The sequence below is a fragment of the Cannabis sativa genome, chromosome 3, assembly GCF_029168945.1.
Source record: "Cannabis sativa cultivar Pink pepper isolate KNU-18-1 chromosome 3, ASM2916894v1, whole genome shotgun sequence".
Taxonomy (NCBI): domain Eukaryota; kingdom Viridiplantae; phylum Streptophyta; class Magnoliopsida; order Rosales; family Cannabaceae; genus Cannabis; species Cannabis sativa.
In genome coordinates this window covers 66,094,910-66,117,150 of record NC_083603.1, presented here as the reverse complement: position 1 = coordinate 66,117,150, position 22,241 = coordinate 66,094,910, and the positions used below count along the sequence as shown (strand labels likewise).

At 35.4% G+C, this 22,241-nt stretch overlaps 3 protein-coding genes across 3 annotated transcripts; 1 reads left to right on the top strand and 2 right to left on the bottom strand.

Moving 5' to 3' along the window:
- Positions 1–8,805: 8,805 nt before the first annotated feature.
- Positions 8,806–10,927, bottom strand: LOC133036245 (uncharacterized). Its single transcript, XM_061112765.1, has 5 exons — positions 10,851–10,927; positions 9,672–10,044; positions 9,512–9,596; positions 9,362–9,445; positions 8,806–9,191 (listed from the first exon to the last, which is right to left on the bottom strand). The coding sequence occupies exons 1-5, from the start codon at positions 10,925–10,927 to the stop codon at positions 8,806–8,808; spliced, it is 1,005 nt and encodes a 334-aa protein (XP_060968748.1).
- Positions 10,928–18,360: 7,433 nt separating this feature from the next.
- Positions 18,361–19,275, bottom strand: LOC133036244 (uncharacterized). The gene is made up of 3 exons (XM_061112764.1): positions 19,062–19,275; positions 18,631–18,945; positions 18,361–18,395 (listed from the first exon to the last, which is right to left on the bottom strand). The coding sequence occupies exons 1-3, from the start codon at positions 19,273–19,275 to the stop codon at positions 18,361–18,363; spliced, it is 564 nt and encodes a 187-aa protein (XP_060968747.1).
- A 150-nt stretch (positions 19,276–19,425) lies between these two features.
- Positions 19,426–21,784, top strand: LOC133036243 (uncharacterized). Its single transcript, XM_061112763.1, has 2 exons — positions 19,426–19,526; positions 21,166–21,784. The coding sequence occupies exons 1-2, from the start codon at positions 19,426–19,428 to the stop codon at positions 21,782–21,784; spliced, it is 720 nt and encodes a 239-aa protein (XP_060968746.1).
- The last annotated feature ends 457 nt before the right edge of the window (positions 21,785–22,241 follow it).

The window sequence follows — 22,241 nt, the reverse complement described above, 5'->3', positions numbered from 1 at the left end:
AAAAGTCATTGTTCATTCATTAAGTTCGAGTAAGCATAAGATGTTAGGTTAGGAGCTCAATGCATTAGAAAATGAGTTAGGATAGAATGTAAATAATTGAATAAATAACATAAATAACTATATATTACATAGGCAAGAAAGCAAATAGAACTAAAATATAAATACTTGTAATGTAATATGAAATACAAAGTAAAATTCAGAATAAAAACAATGACAAAAAAAATATTTTCATTATTTTACTAATCTGATTTTCCATGAACTAAAGGTTGGACCAATCTTGAAAAAGGCTAGTCTAAGCCTTAAGGCATTTTACCTCTTGAGGAAATTACACTCTATACCATTTTTATATTGTTCTCTTTTATTTTTACCCTCTTTTTTAAAGTGTATTATTTTTACTTCTTTTTTTAAACATTGTACCAATTTTGTCCCTATCACTTTAAAATACTCTCCATGTGACTTTCTTATGTCAGGATATTTTGGGTACAATACGTATAAAAAGAGATATGTTTCAATTAAATATAAATTAGAGGTAATATAAAAGTGGTATTTTTCAACTTATCCCTTTTATCTTGTTAAGACGGGGTAGCATAAGCCTCAAATCTTATATTAAAATATCTTTAAAATCGTAAACTTTCAAATACTAAAAATCAAAACTAAATCATAATGCTAAAAATTAAGTCAAAATTGTAAAAGGAAAAAGTTTTATTAAATATTTGAACTAGCAGCTTCAAGTGTTTTCAAGAAGTATTTTCTAACTAATTGCTAGCATTTTATGAATAAGTTACTCTTCTAGGCACTATTGCAAGGCCCAATACTTAGAAAAGTCTCTTTGGTTGCACAAACATAAATGTACTTGTTATTTGGCTAGTTTTGTTGGGTCCAACAATTCAAACAGGCCCAAATAAGAATAATAAGTGAAGCCTTAGCATTTTTCCCTTTTCTGAGCACTTCAAACAAAAAAGCAATATTGGGTTAGATATATAGCATATTTGTTTTAAAGTACCACATAAGAAATTACAAATAGGGGATGTTGCTCATTATTTTATGAACACTATTTATTTAGAAACTTCCTTTAGGTTGCATAAAAAAATATAAATCACAGGAAAAAGAAGAGTTTAAGGTTCTAAATTTTCAAAGGTATATGAATGGCTGAAAGAAACTTATCAGGCCAAGGATATTTTATTTTTTAATCTTTGATAGAGAGGCTTAGGAGATTACTCTTGTTTTAGTAGTTGTTGATGAAGTGCTTGTATATTGTCCATCCTTTATTTAGAAAAAAAAAAAAGGATGGGCTCTCCCTATCTAACTTTACAATATTTGGAGACCAGAAACTATCACAATTGCAATGTAGATACCCGAGAGGAAATCGAAACTCAAACCTTGTGGAAGGAAACCACATATGACATTCGAGACCCTCTTGGGTGCTGTATTGTGTCCATCCTAGAAAAATATTAGGCCACTAATAGCCACTTATAACTTGAAGCTCCAGTCAAACTCTTTCTTGAGGTTCATCTTTAAAAACTCTCTTCAAAGTTGGGGTTGGCACATGTTAACTTTTCTCTCAACATCCAATCTTTTTTAAAATCTCTCTAGAGAGCTAATCCAAATCTCAACAAGGTCATCTCCTTCTTGTTTTATTACGAGACTACCCTCATTTCCTTTTCTGTTAACCAATTCTTGGTATTTTCTGTTAAATTCAGCTGAGTTAATTCTTCCCAACTAACTCAGCTCACTATAAAAGGGTCCCTCTCTTGTAGTTGTATTTATTAAGTTCAGGAATAATAAAAGACAAATACAGAGTATTTTCTCTGTTCTTTTTCCTTCTCTTTCATTTTTTTTTTCACTCATATGGTATCAGCAGAACATCAAGATTCTCTTTCAATGGCTAGACCCACCGCCCATTCTCAGGACGGCATTCCCCCGCCCAATTTTGAGAACCATCCAACAGAGTCTAATCCAGACACAACTTCTACACCACCAATGGTGGATACTTCAGTTGCTGCTCGATGAAATGCCAACCCAAGAGCTCGTACCCAGAACGATCCAGACACCATCGCACCAGCAAATTCTTCTCCTGCTCCTGTTGCTGATGTTCCCGTTCAGGGTCGATGGTCCTTAGCCGATCGATTGGCTCATGAAGATGTTTCCAGCCCATTCTTCCTCAGCACCGCAGATCATCCTGGTCTGGTTTTAGTTTCCACCGTGCTCAATGGCGCTAACTATCAATCTTGGAAACGAGGAATCATGATGGCTCTCACGGGAAAGAACAAATCCGCCTTCATTGACGGTTCTCTTCCTTGCCCAGCCGGTGGTAACACTCTTCTCCCTTCTTGGATTCATTGCAATAACATGGTCATGTCTTGGCTTGTCAATTCCGTTTCGTCTGAGATAGCACAAAGCATTATGTACTTTGATCTTGCTACCGATATGTGGCATGATTTGCAAGAAAGATTCAATGAGGGAAATGGTCCTCGAATCTTTCAGCTTCAAACCCAACTAACTCATCTTCAACAAGGTGATCAATCCGTCACCTCTTATTTCACCAAGCTCAAAACTATTTGGGATGAGCTAAAAGAATTCCAACCAAACACTATGTGCACTTGTGGTGCAATGAAAGTTTTCTTGGAATATTACAATCAAAACCAGGTTCTTCAGTTTCTTACTGGTTTAAACGAGTCATATGCATCTGTTCGGGCTCAAATTCTACTTAATGAACCCATCCCTAACCTCTCTAGGGTATTTTCCATGATTGTTCAAGAGGAAAGGCAGTGCAACCTTGGTTCTTCAACCATTTCTCTTGTTGCCTCTGCCCACGCCCCTACAACCAATCCCCCTCCAAAACCAAGAAGCCAAGACCTTCTTGCACCAATTGTGGCAAACCGGGTCATTACGTAGATAAATGCTACTTTCTTCATGGCTTTCCTCTCGGCTATGGTGATAAAAAGAAACAAGAAAAGGCTAAACCTGCTGCAAATCACACAAGCACCAACTCGAATGTGCTTCCTACTGTCACCACCAACACAGACTTGACTACCCAATGCCAACAACTCATTTCTCTTCTCATCCAACAATTGAGCCAAGCTACATCTCGAGAGGATACCAACAACCTCTTTGTTGCCTCAAACATGGCTGGTAAGTCTTCCTCTTCCCCTACATTTACATGGATTATTGATAGTGGGGCAACACATCACATGTGTGCTACCCGAAGCTGTTTTCAATCTTTTTCCAATAGCTCTTTTCCCCAATTTGTCGTACTCCCTACCGGTGCAAACATCCCTGTAAAAAGGCATGGGAACAGTCAGATTAAACAAGCACATTACTCTTCAAAATGTGTTATTTGTTCCAACATTTCACATAAATCTCTTCTCCTTTACTGCCTTCATTGAAAACGGCCTTAATATAGTTGTTTTTTCTAATAATTCTTGTTCTATAAAGGCTCCTTCACCGAACATTGTGATTAGGAAAGCTAAAAGACTTGGGAAACTCTATGCAATTCAACAAGAGATCAACCCAAAATTTCAGCATACTTGTTGCCTTTCTTTACACAATAATGTAGATCAATGGCACTCACGCCTTGGTCATCCTTCATTGTATATTTCAAATACATTCAATAAACAAATCAAATCTGGTTTTTCAATTCCAGCAAACCATTTTGTCATATATGTCATCTTGCAAAACAAAGGAAATTGCCCTTTATCTCAAACAATAACTTCACTGAAAATGCATTTGACTTAATACATTTGGACATTTGGGGCCACTTCCATGTCACTAGCATAGAAGGATATAGGTATTTCCTTACAATTGTTGATGATGCATCTCGATTTACTTAGACATTTATGCTTAAAACTAAAGCTGAAGCACAAACTGTTTTCCCATGTTATATAACATGGTTTGCACGCAATACAATACCCCAATTAAAGCAATTCGATCTGATAATGCTAAAGAACTTGCAATGTCTGCTTTTTATGCTTCTAAAGGTATAATTCACTACCACTCTTGTGTTGAACGTCCCCAACAAAACTCTGTTGTTGAACAAAAACATCAACAAATACTTAACATTGCCCGGGCTTTATGCTTTCAATCTCATTTGCCCCTTGTTTATTGGGGATATCTCATTGCCACTGCCACATATTTAATGAATAGAACACCTTCTGCTCTATTTCATGGCAGCACCTCATACGAAAAACTTCATTCAAAACTCCCCATTTATGATCATCTTCGGGTTTTTGGATGCTTAGCATACGCTTCTACCCTTACCTCCACTAGGCATAAATTCTCTCCAAGAAGTCGTGCATCCGTCTTTATTGGATATCCACATGGAATGAAGGCTTATACCCTTCTTGACATCCAAACAAAACAAATATATCATTCAAGGGATGTCATTTTCCATGAAAATGTGTTTCCTTTTCTTGGTCAAGGTTCCAACGATAACATTGATATGTTTTTTCAACAACATTGCATACCAGCTCACATAGCCATTACTCACACCAACAAGGAAACACAAATAGCAATTGATATCCCCTCGGTTTCCCCCTCAGCAGTCACAGCTGGCCCTTACAACATTGTACCTGACGTTTCAGCAAATTCTAATGTCAATAAACCAGCTGGTGTTGTTCCCACATCATCAACCAATATTGAGCATCATTCCACAGGTACTACACCTAAAACGATAGTTCCTCATGGTGTCATTCCCACACCACACATAACAAAGTCCAACATCACTTCAAATGTTGAACCTATTGGTGTTTTATCCACACCACATTCCTCAAAAAACAATGATAGCAGTACTGCTACTACACCAGAAACAAATTTACCTCCCCCAGCTCCAACATCTGGCCGTTCCATAAACAAACCATCCCATTTTAAGGATTACGTTTGTCACACTCAATCCACTGCCTATCCCATTGAGGAGTTTCTCTCCTATGCCAAACTCAGTCCTCACTTCCGAGCGGCTGTTTTAGCAGCATATTCCCACATTGAGCCCACATCCTATAGTGAAGCTTCTCATTTCAAGCATTGGCTACTCGCTATAGATACTGAAACTGAGGCTCTAAAAAAGCCACAGATAGACTGTCACAAAATTACCCCTCAGCCATAAAGCCATTGGATGCAAATGGGTATACAAAGTTAAATACAATGAGCTAGGTGAGGTTGAACGATTCAAAGCTCATCTTGTAGCCAAAGGGTTCAATCAAAAACACGGCATTGATTACCTTCAAACATATGCACCTGTGGCCAAGTTCAATATGCTAAAAAAAAATTTATCTCTTGCAGCTATGCATAACTGGAATGTTCACCAACTTGACATCAATAATGCATTTCTACATGGTGATCTCCATGAAGAAGTGTATATGAAATTACCTCCAGGATATAATGCACCAACCGATTCGGTATGCAATCTCAATAAGAACATATATGGACTAAAACAAGCCTCTTGACAATGGTATGAAAAACTTAGTACCACACCCTCACTAATGCAGGCTTCATTCGGTCTCAATCAGACAACTCCCTCTTCATCAAAAACACAAACAATTTCTTCCTAGCTACCCTCATCTATGTCGATGACATAATCGTAGCTAGCAACAATGACATGGCAATCACACATTTCAAACTTTTCTTAGATAAAAAATTCAAACTCAAAGACATAGGAACACTAAGATTCTTTCTTGGACGTGAGATCGGCCGAACCAAGAATGGAATTTCCATATCTCAACGACCATTCACTCTTCAACTACTTACTGACACGGGGTATCTTGGCGCTAAGCCTTCTTCTACTCCCATGGAACCTAACCTCAAGCTTAGCAAAGATAAAGGCAAACCATTGCCCGATCCTACTGTCTATAGAAGCCTTATAGGCAAATTGATTTATCTAACAATCACAAGGCCTGATATCACCTATTCCGTGAATCATCTAAGCCAGTTTCTAACATGTCCTCGAGTGCCACATCTTCAAGCTACTCATAGGATCCTTCAATATTTGAAAAGAACTCCTGGACAGGGCATCTTCTTCCCTGCCACTTCTACTCCCCAACTCTCTGCATTCACTGAGACAAGTCTATCCTCCACGAATGTTCAATTGTCCTTCTTTGCCGATGCAGATTGGGGCGCTTGTCAAGACACAAGATGTTCCATTTCGGGATATTGTGTCTTTCTTGGACAAGCCTTAGTATCTTGGAAATCAAAAAAGCAACGGGTTGTTTCTCGCTCTTCCGCCGAAGCCGAATGTAGAGCCATGGCAAATGCCACCTCCGAAGTAACATGGATCCTAGCCTTACTCAAAGACTTTGGCATCTCACTGAACAAACCTACTTCTCTTTATTGCGACAACACAGCTGCCATTCACATCAGTGAAAACCCCGTCTACCATGAGAGCACTAAACATGTTGAGATCGACTGCCACTTCATTCGAGAAAAAGTTCAACAAGGCATCCTCAAGTTACTTCATGTTCAATCCCAACACAACATGGCTGACATTTTTTACCAAGGCTCTGCTACCAACACCTTTTCACAATATTGTCTCCAAGCTGAACATTTGGAACATCTACACTACAGCTTGAGGGGGGCTATTACGAGACTACCCTCATTTCCTTTTCTGTTAACCAATTCTTGGTATTTTCTGTTATATTCAGCTGAGTTAGTTATTCCCAACTAACTCCGCTCACTATAAAAGGGTCCCTCTCTTGTAATTGTATTTATTAAGTTCAGGAATAATAAAAGACAAATACAGAGTATTTTCTCTGTTCTTTTTCCTTCTCTTTCATTTGTTTTTCACTCATATGTTTGATGTGTTTGACATCTTCCAAGTATCCCTTGACGAATGGCGGCCTATTCCTAGACATTTCATTTCTTATATTTCTAACTAAACCTTTCAAATATAAGCCACCTCTATTTTTGGTTAAAAGCCAAAAACAGTTAGCCTATTGGATGGTTTTTGTAATTGATCGACAGCCAACATTCATCGTGTTAAAGCATTATGAACTAAAGTTCATCTCTGGTTATTCCGTAATTTCCATCAGTATATATCATCTTACTAATGGCAATTCACTGTGGTATTTATTAGCTGATAGAGCAACAGAAACAGAAGAATGAATCAGAATGAATTCATCAATTGGAAAAAAGAGTAATTACAGGGTATTTATACTTATACAAGAAGAATACAACTCAGCCTAAGTGTAGCTAAAACTAATAGTAACAAACTCTTTATTGTTAATACTCCCCCTTAAGATGGGAGATAAATGTTCAAAAATCCCATCTTGAATTTTATATACTGAAATTGAGTAGGGTACAAGGCCTTGGTAAAAAGATCAACAAATTGATCAGCAGCTAGAACGTGCACTGTCTTCATAATACCAGCTTGAAGCTTCTCTCGAACCAAGTGATGATCAATTTTGATATGCTTGGTATGCTCGTAAAAATTAGATTAGCAACAATGTGTTCAGCAATCTGATTATCACAATGAAGGAGAGCAGGTGTCAAGTGTAGAATTGTGAAGCTCCTTTAAAAGAGAGAGAAGCCACACAACCTCACAAGTGGTGTTGGCCATAGAATGGTGAATAGAATAAAATAGTATATATTTATATACAAAACTAGGAGACTAAATGGGAAACTACTAAATACAAAATAGGAAACTACTAAATACAAGTTACCCTAATTTTTACAACTAATATACAGCTAATATTCTAACACTCCCCCTCAAGGTAGAACATAGATGTTAATCCTGCCCAGCTTGTTACAAAGATAATCAACCCGCACCCCATTCAAAGCCTTTGTAAAAATATCTCCTATCTGTTCTTCGGTCTTCACATATCCTGTGGATATCAGACATTGTTGAATTTTCTGATATCCTGTGGATATCAGACCATTAATTCACAATGTGCTTAGTTCACTCGTGGAACACAGGATTTGAGGCAATATGAAGAGCACCTTGATTATCACACCACAATTTTGCTGGAATATAAGTCTTAAACCCAAATTCAGTCAAAAGCTGATAAATCTATATTACCTCACACACAGATTGTGCCATAGCTCTATATTCTGATTCAGCACTGGATCTAGACACAATATTTTGTTTCTTACTCTTCCAAGACATTAGATTGCCCCAAAAAAATATACAATATCCTGAGGTGGATCGCATGTCTACCTTGGAGCCTGCCCAATCTGCATTAGAGAAACACTTAATCTGGGTATGTCCATGATCCTTGTAAACTATATCTCGTCCTGGTGCTCCTTTCAAGTAACATAAAATTTGCTCTAGTACCACCCAATGATGAATTATTGTAGAAGACATAAACTGACTAACGACACTAACTGGGAATGCAATATATGGACGAGTCACAGTTAGATAATTCAACTTTCCAACTAATTTGTGATATTTCTCAGGATCTTCAAATGGTTTCCCGTCACGTGTAAGATGCACAACTAGATTCATTAGAGCAATACAAGGTTTTACTCCTAATTTTCCTACTCAGTTAACAAATCAAGTACATACTTCCTTTGAGAATGAAAAATATCTTATTTACTCCGAGTAACTTCAATACCTAAGAAATACTTGAGCTCCCCTCAGTCCTTCGTGTGAAACTGGGTATGAATGAAAGACATAGGGTGTATTTGTTTTTATTAAGATCCAGACATCTAAATCTGAATACTAAAATATATAGAATGTTTGTTTTTTTCACATCTGAATGCATTTTTCAGAGTTGTTAATTATATAATGTTAATAAACTTATTATATTATATCTAATTTTAAAAAAATATATTTAAATATTTAGAGACAAAATATTAATTAATTTTAAGAAATTTAAAGTATCAATTGTTTCCTCTTCTTTGCATTAGCTTTAGTGAAAGTTCATTTCTCAAATTGTTCATGAATTGTGCATCTTCTGCTCTCCAACTGGGTTCATTTGTTTCCTCCATTATTTGTTCTTCCAGTCCTTCCTCAAAGATGACTTGAGGTTGATCAAATTGATTGAATAATTCATCGTTGATACAATCCTTCCTAATAAAATTGTTAATTGCAAAACATGCAATAACAACATCTCTTTGGACATGAAACTCATATGGAGCCATCTTATCTAGTATTGGAAATCTTGATTTCAAAACTCCAAATGAACGTTCAATAACATTTCTTAGTTGAGCGTGAGCATGATTAAACTTTTCCTCTTTCGTTACAGCACGCCTACGATGATAATCTCCTAACCAATATCAAACACTGCGATATGGAGATAAAAATTCCCGAGAGCATGGATATGCTGCATCGCATAGGAAATACTTACCTGAAATGTATACACATACAAATGTTGAATTAGTTGAAATATAGAATTAGGTTATCGTAGGAATAAAATAAATTTCCTTAATCACTTACTTGGAGGAGGAAATTGAAAACAATTATTTGGATTGGCTACTATCTCTTTTAGAACTCGTGAATCATGTGCTACTCCTTCCCATCCTGCATAAACATAAGTAAAGACCATGTTGAAGTCACATATTGCTAGAATATTTTGGTAGCAGTTACCCTTTCCTCTTCCTCTATAAGCAATTTGTTTGCCAAGTGGGATTATAGCATGCACTAGTGTTCCATCAAGTGCACAAATTGCTCCCTGCAATAAATTTATAAGTTCAAATATTTATGACACATATTTTACTTATACAATCATGATTTAAAAATACAATACCTTGAAAAATTTTCTAATATTTTTTTGAGTAGTTGGAATATTGGAATCAAAATCAACTGTGGATACTATCATCTCTTTTGCAAAATGCATCATTTCTTCAAGAACCTCATGAAAATACTTGTGAACAATTTGTGAAGAGTGTTGAAATCTTCGCTTCATGACAATAAATCGCTCATTATGTGCTATGATAGTTAAAAATATTGCTATCTTTTCTTCAATTGATACATTCTTACTATCTTTAATCCATTCTCTTTGTCTAAAATGATTGCACAAAAGAACAAATGCATCACGAGACATCCACATCAACTCTATGCATTGTCGATTTGAGCCATATAACAACTCCAAAGTGTATCTTACACCAGCAGGGTCGACCCTGAAAATATATGGGCCTAAGATGAATTAAATTTTGGGCTTTTTTCAGTTTTAACCAAAAAAAATAATAATATTACAAAAATACTTCCAGCTGGCCAAATAAATAAATATACAGCCTAAATAAAAAAAAAATTACACAAATACCACTTACACACACCTTCAACCCAGGATCTATGCTTCCTAGGCAACTATCGCGCAACTACGGAGCAACCCAACACAACTGAAACGAAAATTCAACTAGAAAGAGAACCACTATTAATTCAGACGACTTCACCTGAGAAAACGACCAGAATCAATCAAAACATGAGTTGTTTCGAATTCATAAAAAAAGTGTAGAAAAACTACTACGAAATTAAAATTTAACCAGAAATTTAGTTTAATTTGCATAAAACTAATATTCTAACTTCAATTTTCATATCCATGAAAGGCAGATCTCAAAAAGTTGAACTGGAGTTCCCAAACAATCCAACTCAAGTATAATCCAAAAAAAATTACATCAATACTATAGTAAAATGTTTATCTTGGTATATTTTTGTTGTTTTCCAAATTTCTAATGATGAATTTATTCATATTAAATCATAAAGAGATATGTAGATAGAGTTACGTACGTGGAAATAATGTTCTAATTTTTAATGTTTGACAATAGTTGCATTACAGTTGTATAAACATTTTGCTAATAGTTATTTCGTCTGGTTGAAACCTTCATCTGATGCAACCTTCGGCCAACCACCCAGTAACCACCCAAAAACTTTTGTCTGATTGAAACCTTCGTCTGATGCAACATTTGGCCAACCACCTAGCAACTACCCTACAACCATTGTTTGATTGAAACCTTTGTCTGATGCAACCACCGCGCAACCACGCAGCAACCACTCTGCAACCATCGTCTGATTGTGTAAGTGATAGTGTAAGTGGTATTTTAGTAATTAAAATCACATAAAAGGTATAAATATTTTCTTTACCTTATGGAGGTATTTTTGTAAATAAAGTGTCAATTTATATTTTCTATGTAATAATTCCTTAAATTTTGGGCCCTCAAAAATATATAAAAAAAAATATCAAAAGAAGAGTGTTATGGGATTTGACCCCATGACCTTGAATATTATGACATCCACCTCAAACAACTAAGCTATGAATATTTGTTGCTTTCAATGCACTTAAATTTTACTTAAATAAAAGCCTAATAAAATTTTTTATTTTTTTTTATTTTGTGCCCCCGAAAAGGGTGGGCCCTAGGCACGGGCCTAGCCCGCCTATGCCTAGGGCTAGCCCTGTGCACCAGATAAAGTTGATGTATTATCCTTAACTCAAGGTAAATAGTTGCGTTTAGGACGTACATACCAATAGAAAATCATTAAGAGTAAAAGTTAATCCTCAAATTCCATATTAAATCTGTTAAAAAAATTATAGCCACTTTAGAAAGACAATACTAAGATTGAAAATGAAACATTCATAGATAACTATAATAAATCAATAAAGTTCGATACACAAAAGAAAAAATATGTTCATGACATGATGTAAAAAATTAAAGTTATCTAAGCATAATAATATCTTAATTAACTAAATTAAAAATATCCTAATTTTTCCCCATGGCCTTAACCCAATTCTCCATTATGTTGACGTCTTTCATGTTCATTAATGCTTTGTTATAGCTATCGCCTTCACAAAGTATACCAATAGTTGCACTATACAAAGGCTCCTCCCATCCAAGTCCATCCAATTTTTCCATGCAATCCTCAACTTCAGGACCACTATTCTTCTTAATTAACAACTCCAATGCAACAAATTATCATCAATATCATGTTGAGATGAATGCTTTCTTTTCTTCTTTTGTCCTCCTAAAGGAGTTGAATATTGAGATGGAAAAGTGTTATCAACTTTATCATTTCGGTTACTAGGTGTACTTTCTTCAGCATAAACATATGTCTCAATATTAGGAGATGTAGATGAATTAATAGGTCGAGGAATTGTACAACTAGGACTCCAACCATAAAATTCGATTGCAGTAGTACCATCAAAGAGTGCTTTACAGAGATCCGAAAAGGGTAAAGGAACACTTTTTAATGGTTTTGCCTTTGGGTGAGCCTACATCCAATACCAAAACACAATGCATTTTAATACGTGCAACTTAAATATCTAAATTATAAAATAGTGATATAGAGAAATAACCTTAATGTACTCATCCCATTCAGCATTGGACAGAAAAATGGTATTAGTTGTAGGATCATAAACATTTCATGTTTTCATAGTTATTGGCAACCAAGTTTTATATTTATCCTTTAGATAATCAAAATGATTCTTCAATTACTTTTGTGTTGCAGAGAAAGAATAAGTAGTCTCCAAAACTTGTCTAACTTTATTCCACGAATCAGGCTTTAAACTACTTCCAAGTCTTCCATGTAAAGATACTTCTTGAATACAAGTCTCCAAAAATGTTTTTACCACTTCCATATTCTTCTAACTTACTCTTTGATTTACACTAGATTATTCTAATAACATACAGATGATACATATTGGAAAATATTTATATGCAAAAAATATATAGAATATGTGAGTAGCATATGGTTACATTAATATTTTTTCTTCCAGTATTTTTAAATAAAAAGAAAGCACAATACTTAAAAACAAAATGAAATCAAACAATAGATGTATAGTATAGTGTAGACAATACTACACTATAATTACTGTACACAAAATTTGTGTGATTAATTTTTCTTTTTATATGTTTCAATAAAAAAATAAATAATAAATAAAATAATATATTATATATGATGATAATGGTGATGGTGATGGTGATGGTGATGGTGATCATATATACATATGGTGATGGTAATGGTGATGGTGATGATAATGTGCCATGATATATGATCCATATGGTGATGATAACGGTGAGATGGTGTTGTGTCGTGAATGTCATCATATATATACATATGTCTTATTTATCACATGTTATATGTCTAACAAATAAAGAAAGAGATGTGATTTTTTTTTATAAAATAAGATGATGTTGATAGTGAAGTTTCGTCAAAAAAATAATGAGAAAATGAAAAAGAAAATAAAAACTGACCTGATGTGATGTTGCAACAGAGGTTGTAGAAGAAAGAAAAGAAAGAATACCTAATGTGTAAAGTGAGAAAAAAAAAAAGGAGAGATATGTATTAAAAATATTAAAAGCCAATTACACATCTAGTTTGCTAAGAGGTATTAAGTGACAATAAGTGATTAGAAAAAAAAAAAAAAAAAAAAAAAAAAAACAAACCCACTTAATTGTGCAAAGATCTGATCGAATCACATCATAGGGTCTATTAAGACCAAACAAATGGGCCCTTAAGGGATAAGATGCCTTCAGTATCATTTCCAATAATAACGATATTATCAACATACACTACTAACAAAATGGTGCCAACAATTGATCTTTTATAGAACACAGAATGATCTGACTTACTTTTCAACAAACTAAATTTTTTAATAGCCTGACTAAATTTACCAAACCAAGCACGAGGGCTTTGTTTCAATCCATATAAAGATTTGCGAAGACGACAAACTTGTCCTAACTCCCCCTGAGCAACGAACCCAGGAGGTTGCTCCATATACACTTCTTCCTCAAGATCTCCATGAAGAAAAATATTTTTAATATCAAGCTGATGGAAAGGCCAATGATGAGTAGCTGCCATGGAAATGAACAGTCGAATAGATGCGAGTTTAACAACAGGAGAAAAAGTATCACAATAGTTCACTCCATAAGTTTGAGCATAACACTTGGCAACAAGACAGGCCTTTAAGCGAGAAATTGTTCCATCTTGATTGAATTTAACTGTAAACACCCATTTGCACCCTATGGCCCGTTTCCTGGGAGGTAAATTAACCAAAACCTAAGCACCATTTGCAACTAAAGCATTCATCTCTTCTATCATTGCAGCAAGCCAACCAGGATGACACATTGTTTCACGAGCAGTTTTAGGAATAGTGTCGGAATCAAGAGAAGCAATTAAAAAGCAAGAAGAAGATGAGAGATGATTATAAGAAACAAAAGAAGAAATAGGAAAAGTACATTCACATTTACCTTTACGTAGTGCAATGGGAAGATCATCTTTGAGTTTTGGATCTAATGACAAAGATGCAGGCCCCGTTTTGGGGAGCTTTTTAAAAAGCTAAAATTACTTTTGGAAAAAGTTATGAGTTAATATGTGTTTGGTAAAATTTGAAAAATAGCTTTTTGAAAAATTTAAATAAAATTTATAGCTTTTAGAAAAATTTGGCCCACCCTAACTTTGGAATTTTAGCTTTTACGAGAAGCTATAATTGGGGTTTAATGAATTTTTTACTTGACCCAATTGTCCTCATCTAATTTTAAAATTTCTCATTTACCAATTAATTTTAGGGTCTCTTCTTTCAATTTCATCCTTATTCAAAAAAAAAAAAATAAACCTTCTCTGATCAAAAACTACTCAACAGTCATCTTTTCTAATTTTGTATTCTCTTCTTTGTCGTCGGCATCATAGCTCCAACATCATCAAAGTTTGTATCCTTCTCTCTCTTAAATCTATTAACCCATTTTATCATATTTTTATATATGCATTTTTGTTTTTATTCAATGGATATATAATTCCTCTTTTGGGTTTCTAAAATTTTTTAATTTTAGATTATAATACATGATTTTCATTCATTTTGACATATATATACAGATTTGTATACGATTTCTTATCCCTTTCTTGTGAATGTAAGTATAGTAGTAGTGTTATTAGGTTGAATAAGAAACAATAGTAGAAGAAAATTAGAAGAAGAGGAATTATGTAATTTGGTAGTCATATGTATTTATTATAAAATAGAGATTGTATTATATATATGTATACATAACAGGTGTAGATGAAGATGACATTGTTGTTGGTGGAGCTATTGGATTTGAGTTAGTGATGACTGTGATTTGAATATTTTGGTATTAAAAATTTAAATAGAACTAATAATGATCTTGATAATGAATATTGATCAATGAAAGAATATAATTCCCTGCCTTTCATTGATAGTCAAAGGTTCATAATATACAACAATTGTCAACGGTTACAAGCTTGATATTAGGCTAATAATGAAGAAACAAATATTACCTAATAAATACAATTAACTATCGTCTAAATATATGCATATATGCTAAATAAATATATACATATTCTATCACACCCCCGCAGTTGAAGCAGGAGGTTGCCGTACGTTGAGACTGTCCCTGAAATCTTGAAATAGCACCAAAGGAAGACCTTTCGTGAAAATATCTACAATTTGATAGCGCGAAGGGACATGGAGGACGCGTACTTGACCACGGGCAACTTTACACAATGACCGAAACATATTACATTCTTAAGAAGTGTCATGCTGCCTATTTATGAACACAACAATATGTAAAAGTTCAAGCAATTTTACAGGTAAACATCATAAACTAAACAATCAAAGTAGAAATAAAACTATGTATTGTTATTTTATTAGAATTCAAGTTTTGGATAGATCTTTAGAATCATTCCTTGTCACATATCAACTTTCTATACTAATTATTTGTACAAAGTGAATATACATCTCGATGTGTTTAGTACATTGATGTTGAACTGGATTTCCAGCAAGATATATTACGCTAACATTATCACAGTAGACCAATGTAGCTTGATGGATAGGACAATGTAACTCCAAAAGAAGACTGCGTAACTAGCATGACTCAGAAACCACATTGGCAACGCCTCGGTATTCGGCCTCAGTACTGGAGCGAGAGAGTGTGGGTTGTCGTTTAGAAGACCAAGAGAGGAGGTTGTCCCAAGAAACACACAATAACCTGAAGTAGATAATCTGGTATCGGGGCAACCACCCCAATCTGCATCTGTATACGAAATCAAGGTTGATGAGGATAAAGATGCAATCCAAAGTGAAGAGTCCCCTGAACGTAGCGCAGGATGCGCATGAGAGCATGCATATGATCATCCATTAGATTATGGATAAATAAACAAATTTGTTGTACGGCATAAGATATGTCAAGTCTTGTGAACGTGAGATATTGGAGATCTCCGGCTAGGCTACGATGTTGAGAGGGATCCTCATATGGAATACTGGTTTTAGCACTAAGTTTTGGTTTAGTATCAACCGGAGTTGGACAAGATTTACAAGATGACATGCCAGCGCGTTCAATAATTTCTTCAGCATACTTTTTCTGGGGCAAAAATAGACCGCTAGCATGTTGAGTGACTACGATTCCCAAAAAAGAACTCAGTGGACCCCAAGTCTTTCATAGCAAATTCGGAGCTGAGAAGTAGCGTGATAGATTTGCAAAGAGCAACAGAAGAAGCAGTGAGGATGAAATCATCCACATAAAGTAGAATATAAGCCATCTCCATACCTTTCTTGTATATGAAAAGAGAGTTGTCATACTTGCTCTGAGAGAACCCAATAGAAGAAGCATAGTTGGAAAATTATTTGAACCAAGCTCTAGGAGCTTGCTTGAGCCCATATAACAATTTTCACAGAAGACACACATGATTAGGATGATCTGGATCCTTAAAACCCAAGGGTTGATGCATGTACACTGTTTCTTTTAGTTCACCATGTAAGAATGCATTTTTAACATCCAACTAATGAATGGGCCAAGCCTTAGAGAGAGCAAGACTAAGCACCGTTCGAATAGTCGTCGGTTTAACTACCGGGCTAAGAGTTTCTCCACAATCCATGCCAAATTGTTGTCCTGCACCATCACATACAAGTCGGGCTTTATGCCGCTCAAAAGAAACGTCAAATTTTTCTTTATGTCTGAAAATCCACATAGATCGAATAACATTAGCATCAGGTGGATGGGGCACTAAATCCCACGTATTATTCTTAATAAGAGCAATATGTTCATCATCCATAGCCATTTTCCACTTCGGGTCTCGGAGTGCAGACACGGGGTTACGAGGGAGAGGAGACTTTGTGACATTAGCATTTAATCCATGGTGATATTTTGTATTTGGTCTATAAATACCATGTTGGCTCCTCGTAACGGGTTTGTTTGCAGAACTCGAGGTAGGTTGGAAAATGGGAGGAAGAGGAAGATGTTGTGTATGGTCTAAATGTGGGTTGAGATCTGGTTGACCCAAAGTTGAAGATGATGATTCTGGGTTTTAGATGTGGACTGGATCGATTGTAGGGGTGAGGAGGCTGGTTGGGTCGGTTGTGGAAAAGAGGGAGTTGCATGATTAAGTAAGCATGGCTGGGGAGGTGACGAGGTTGGGGCCAGAGAAGGGTGGTTCTGCACTTAATAGTGAGGAGTGGACTGATTTTGTAAATGGTGTATCATGTAAGGTGATAATCCATTATCAAGAAAATCATAGGTGGAGGAAGAAGAAGGATGAAGCTTGGACAAGGGAAATTCATTTCCTCAAATAAAAAATGGCGACAAATTATAACTTTATTGGAGGATAAGTCATAGCATTTGTAACCACGATGATTTGATGGATAACCCAAAAAGACACAAGGTGTGGAACGAGGTTGGAGCTTATTTATCATAGTAGAAGGGAATAGAGGATAGCATAAGCAACCAAAGACTCGTAAATGTGAGAAGGATTGGTCTTTTTGGTAGAGAATTTGTAGTGGAGATTGATAATTTAGAGTTTTACTTGGTAAGATGTTGAGAAGATATGTTGCCATTTCCAAAGCATGGTGCCAAAAAGTAGGAGGGAGTGAAGCATGAACTAATAAAGTTCGAATGATATTATTAATTGTACAAATTTTTCGTTCGGCTTTTCCATTTTGGGATGAAGTGTGAGGACAAGAAAAACGAAAAGAAATTCCATTAGCTTCACAAAGACTCATAAAAGGATTGTTATCATATTCTCTACGATTATCACATTGGATATTTTTTATTTCTCGTTCAAATTGAATATTTATGTAAGCTCTAAGTTTGAGAAAGGTTGAATAGACTTCAGATTTTTTTGAAATAGGGAAAGTCCACAAAAATTTTGAATAGTCATCCGAAAAGAGCACATAGTATTTGTGACCTAAAGAACTCAAAATGGGAGATGTCCACAAATCACTATGCAAAATATCAAAAGGTGTATAGGTAGAATTATGAGAATCAATAAATGGCAATTTAATATGTTTACCAAGCGCACAAGAATGACAAAAACTTAAGTCTCTAGTCTTAGTACATTCAATCAATTTATTTCGCCTAAGGGAGTCTAAAACAGATGCTCCTAGGTGACCTAAACGGTCATGCCAAAGGGAAGTGGATAAAGGTGCAAAAGTGGATGGGGAAACGGCTTGAGTATTTCTGGTGGTGGTGGTGGTGATGGGATATAACTCTCCCTGACTATCACATCTCATTAGTGCCATTCCCGTCTGAAAGTCCTTCACAGAAAAGCCAAAGGGATCAAATTCAATAGAAACTTGGTTATCAGTGGTGAATTTGCGAACCGAACTAAATTTTTAATTAAATTTGGAGCATGGAGGACATTTTTAAACACTAATGGAGGGTGGGGATGAGGTAAATTAGCACTACCAAAACCACGAATAGGAATAGAATGGCCATTTCCAACAATTATACCACGACTTTTGCTCAAATTAGAATAAGATGAGAGATTACCTTCCGCAGATGTCATGTGAGATGTCGCCCCGGTGTCCATGTACCATGACAGATCAGGTGGAGTAAGACTGAGAGTATGAAGAGCTGCTTCAATGTCAGTTGGACTGGGTGCATTGGCATTATAAGCTGGCTGTTGAGGTTTCGGTCCAAGAAGACCATGCTGTGGTGGTGGAGGAGTGAAAGTGGGCCTAGCCCAATTGTTGTAGGAAGGATATAGGGAAGGAGGGCAAGTCCATGGAGCCCACTGCATCCAAGACCCAGGCTGCCATTGTTGTGGGTGTCTTCCACGTCTGCCACCACTACCGAACCCATCAACTGAACCACTGTCGGAGTTTCGACCACCCTTGCCAGAGTTTCGACCGCTAGAATTTTCTTATTATTTTTTCTGTTTGTACCATTTTTGTCACGAGGATTATTATGATTAAAATTACCTTGAGAAGTATTTTGGTGATTCATACTATCATCTGAAGTTTGGGAATGGGCTACAAGGACAGATGCTTGTTTTGCTCGCTCTAAAATGGTGGTCTCTTCCAAGGCGAGTTTGGAACGGCCTGTAGCAAAAATAGGTAGGCTTTTCTTGTTTTGCATCACAGTAACAAAATTAGAATATTGTTCTGTCAATCCTTGTAGCATTCTCAAAACCATACTTTGATAATTGACAGGAGCTCTGACATTGGCGAGTTGATCGGCAAGACTTTTGAGACGATTGCAATACGTATTTGTCGTCGAAAAATCCGCAAGACTTGTGTTGGTGAATGCCTTATTGAGATACAAGGCCCTTGAGTTTTTATTATCATGAAAGAGATCCGCAACACTGTGCCAAGCATGTTCAGCCGAGTCATCATCTATGAGAATGGAGGTGAGGATGTCGGAGGAGACCGTGGCATAAATCCTCTGTAAGACCGCCGCATCGAGTCGTTTCGAGAGAGGGAGATCCTCGGCTTTGGCCTTGTCATATGTAATTTATTTTCTCTAGTTTGAGATTTTATTAGCTCTGCCTGATTTGAGGTTAGGTCCTGTTTTGTTGAAAGTTACATCATTTTGTTATCATTTTTTTAGAATAATGATAATGCTAGAATTGATACTAGTTAAACGGATTCAATGTTTGACACACAAAAGTCCCCATAAACATTCTGTTACCATTAATTTTGGATATTATTGTATCATTACTCATTGCTTATTTTATTTAGATGGAAAATGGAAAAAGGAAAACATACTTATATTCAAAATGAGTTATATTCAAATTGAGAGTGACTGTAAAGTAGTATGGCATATTATGTTTGTAAATTCATACCACAACTCAATTTAAATTTCATTAATGTGCCTAGAGACTTTTTTGGAGACTAACTTTCTCTTTGTAAAAGCCATATTTTTTATAGCTTATAGCTTTGGCTCTTGAATTTTCTCCAGGTTTGTTTTTTTTGTCATGAATGTTCTAGATAAGAACTTGTAAAGTCATAGCAGTATAGGCATAGGAACTACATAAAGAATAGTTTTATTGGTTTTTTTATGTACTTTTTTTATTCATGTCCTTTTTCTTTAGTTAGAGGAGCTTTGAGGCTTATGGAAACTTCTTGTAGTTACACAGTTATTAACTAATTTTTAAAATGAACGTTCTTTTACTTGTTGCTGAAATTTTGTTGCCACAACAAGTAATTTAGTTGAGAGTTGTTGTGTGCACATCATTTTACTGTACAATATGTTTGGTAGGAGGGGGAGATGGGTGGATGGAGAGGAGTGGAGGGAGAGTGATCGAAGGAGAGACTAAATCACTTGTTTGGCAGAAGGAGAGAAGGAGGGAGAGGAGAAATGGAGGGAGACATTCTCCCCTCCAAATTTGGAAGGATTTTAGAAAAAGACAAAATACATTTTGCAAAATACAATAACTACCCTTAAAAAATCATAAAATAATATTTGTAAAGGATAATTTTGTAATGTTACTAATCAATTTTTTCTCCATCCTTCCCACCTCACACCTAATACCAAACAATACAAAGGAGATTAACAATCCTCTCTATCCCTCTTACTCCCCATCCTCTCTAACCTCTTCATCCATCCTACTCTCCCTCCCTCCCACCAAACATAGCCTTAATTAGATGGAGAATGAAAAAAAAAAATTGTACTAAGAGTGACGTACCACGAGGTAAAACAACATGGAATTCTGAGAGTGAATTTTTTTTTTCTGAATTCTGTATGAAAGAGGTTGATGATGGGCATTGCCCTACTACTTATTTAGATAAAATTGAATATCTAAACTTAATTACAAATATTTACAAAGCAACTGGAAGAGATTACACTAGGGGCCAGCTTGAAAAATAAGTGGGATGAATTGAAAAATAACTGGAAGCTTTGGAAGCAACTCAAGGGAAAAAAAATCAGTTTAGGATGGAGTATACAAAAGAATACAATTTATGCAACTGAAGAATAATGGAATAGTAAATTACGGGTACATTATAATAATGTTAAATATTCATATGAAACTAAATGATTCTTTTTGTGAATGTTACATTTAATTAACAAAATTCCTTTGGTAAGTCATCTTGATGCTTCAAAGTTTCGCATTCGGAGAATTGACCCAGAGGTAGAGGAACAATTAGATAGGATTGTCATGAACACTGTTGCTACAGGGGAGTATGCTTGGACACCTTCTTCTGGAATAATTCCATCTGAGTTTGAAAAGCCTTTTAACGATACTGAAACCTTACATACACAACTTGAGAGTAGTGATGATGATCTAGAGACGCCTAATATTGATGGATTTCCTAGAGAGAAAAATAATAAAAGATCAACCGAGCCACTTGAGAAACAAAATAAAAAAGTAAGAAATGGAAAAAGGAAAATGAAGAAGACGCGGTCTATAGTAATATTTGAACAAATTGGTCGTCTTGCTGATGTCGTAGAGACAAGAAGTAGAAATATTGAAACAGCTAGAAAGGAGAATAGTATTGCCGAAGTTATAAAAATATTAAATTCTTTGCCTAGAATTGAGAAAGGGGGCGACTTGTATTTATTTGCAACTCGCTTATTTATCATGAAAGAGAAGAGAGAGATATTTGCTTCATTGGAAGAACCAGAGTTGATGCTTACTTGGCTCAAGAATAAGCATACTCTGGATCATGATAGTAGTATTTATTTTCTAAACTTTGTGTTATGACTTTAATAAATGTTTGTTATGTTATTTCTTTACTTTGTATTTGCTCTCAAGACTTGGTATTATTACTATTTAAAATAAATATACTTTATTATTTTTTTACTTGCATTTGCTATGAAGACTTTGTTGGAAATATTTTACCAGGATCTAGATTTACTAACAAGTATGTTTCATTAACATCCTAATATGAATTTCTAAAACAATGAAATAAACACATAAGGGTTTTAGAAAACGTTACATTGGGTGCAGCGAAATATAATAACTCCTTCCGATCAGATCTCTAGCCCTTGATTCCTTTCTGCAGCAGAGCATTATCAAGATCTGAACCTGGATCTCTTTCTCTCCTTCTTGTTGATTGGATTCTTCACAATCTTCCACACTATGATTGAGATACCACTTGATGTGTGTGGGCACTCACTCTATCACTCAAGGTTGAATAATATGAAAAAAGGAGAGGATG

What these genes read in the sequence shown, in the direction of transcription:
- LOC133036245 (XM_061112765.1), bottom strand. Translation starts at nt 10,927, where the DNA reads ATGGTTGCAGAGTGGTTGCTGCGTGGTTGCGCGGTGGTTGCATCAGAC. An exon ending in AATCAAACAATGGTTGTAGG is followed by an intron (nt 10,045 to 10,850) that starts GTAGTTGCTAGG and finishes ATATATTTTCAG; the next exon opens with GGTCGACCCTGCTGGTGTAA. An exon ending in ATATTAGAAAATTTTTCAAG is followed by an intron (nt 9,597 to 9,671) that starts GTATTGTATTTT and finishes AATTTATTGCAG; the next exon opens with GGAGCAATTTGTGCACTTGA.
- LOC133036243 (XM_061112763.1), top strand. Translation starts at nt 19,426, where the DNA reads ATGAAAGAGATCCGCAACACTGTGCCAAGCATGTTCAGCCGAGTCATC. An exon ending in GACCGTGGCATAAATCCTCT is followed by an intron (nt 19,527 to 21,165) that starts GTAAGACCGCCG and finishes TCCTTTGGTAAG; the next exon opens with TCATCTTGATGCTTCAAAGT.
- LOC133036244 (XM_061112764.1), bottom strand. Translation starts at nt 19,275, where the DNA reads ATGGTTTTGAGAATGCTACAAGGATTGACAGAACAATATTCTAATTTT. An exon ending in TCACCAAAATACTTCTCAAG is followed by an intron (nt 18,946 to 19,061) that starts GTAATTTTAATC and finishes ACAGTGGTTCAG; the next exon opens with TTGATGGGTTCGGTAGTGGT. An exon ending in TCACATGACATCTGCGGAAG is followed by an intron (nt 18,396 to 18,630) that starts GTAATCTCTCAT and finishes TTTTCTGTGAAG; the next exon opens with GACTTTCAGACGGGAATGGC.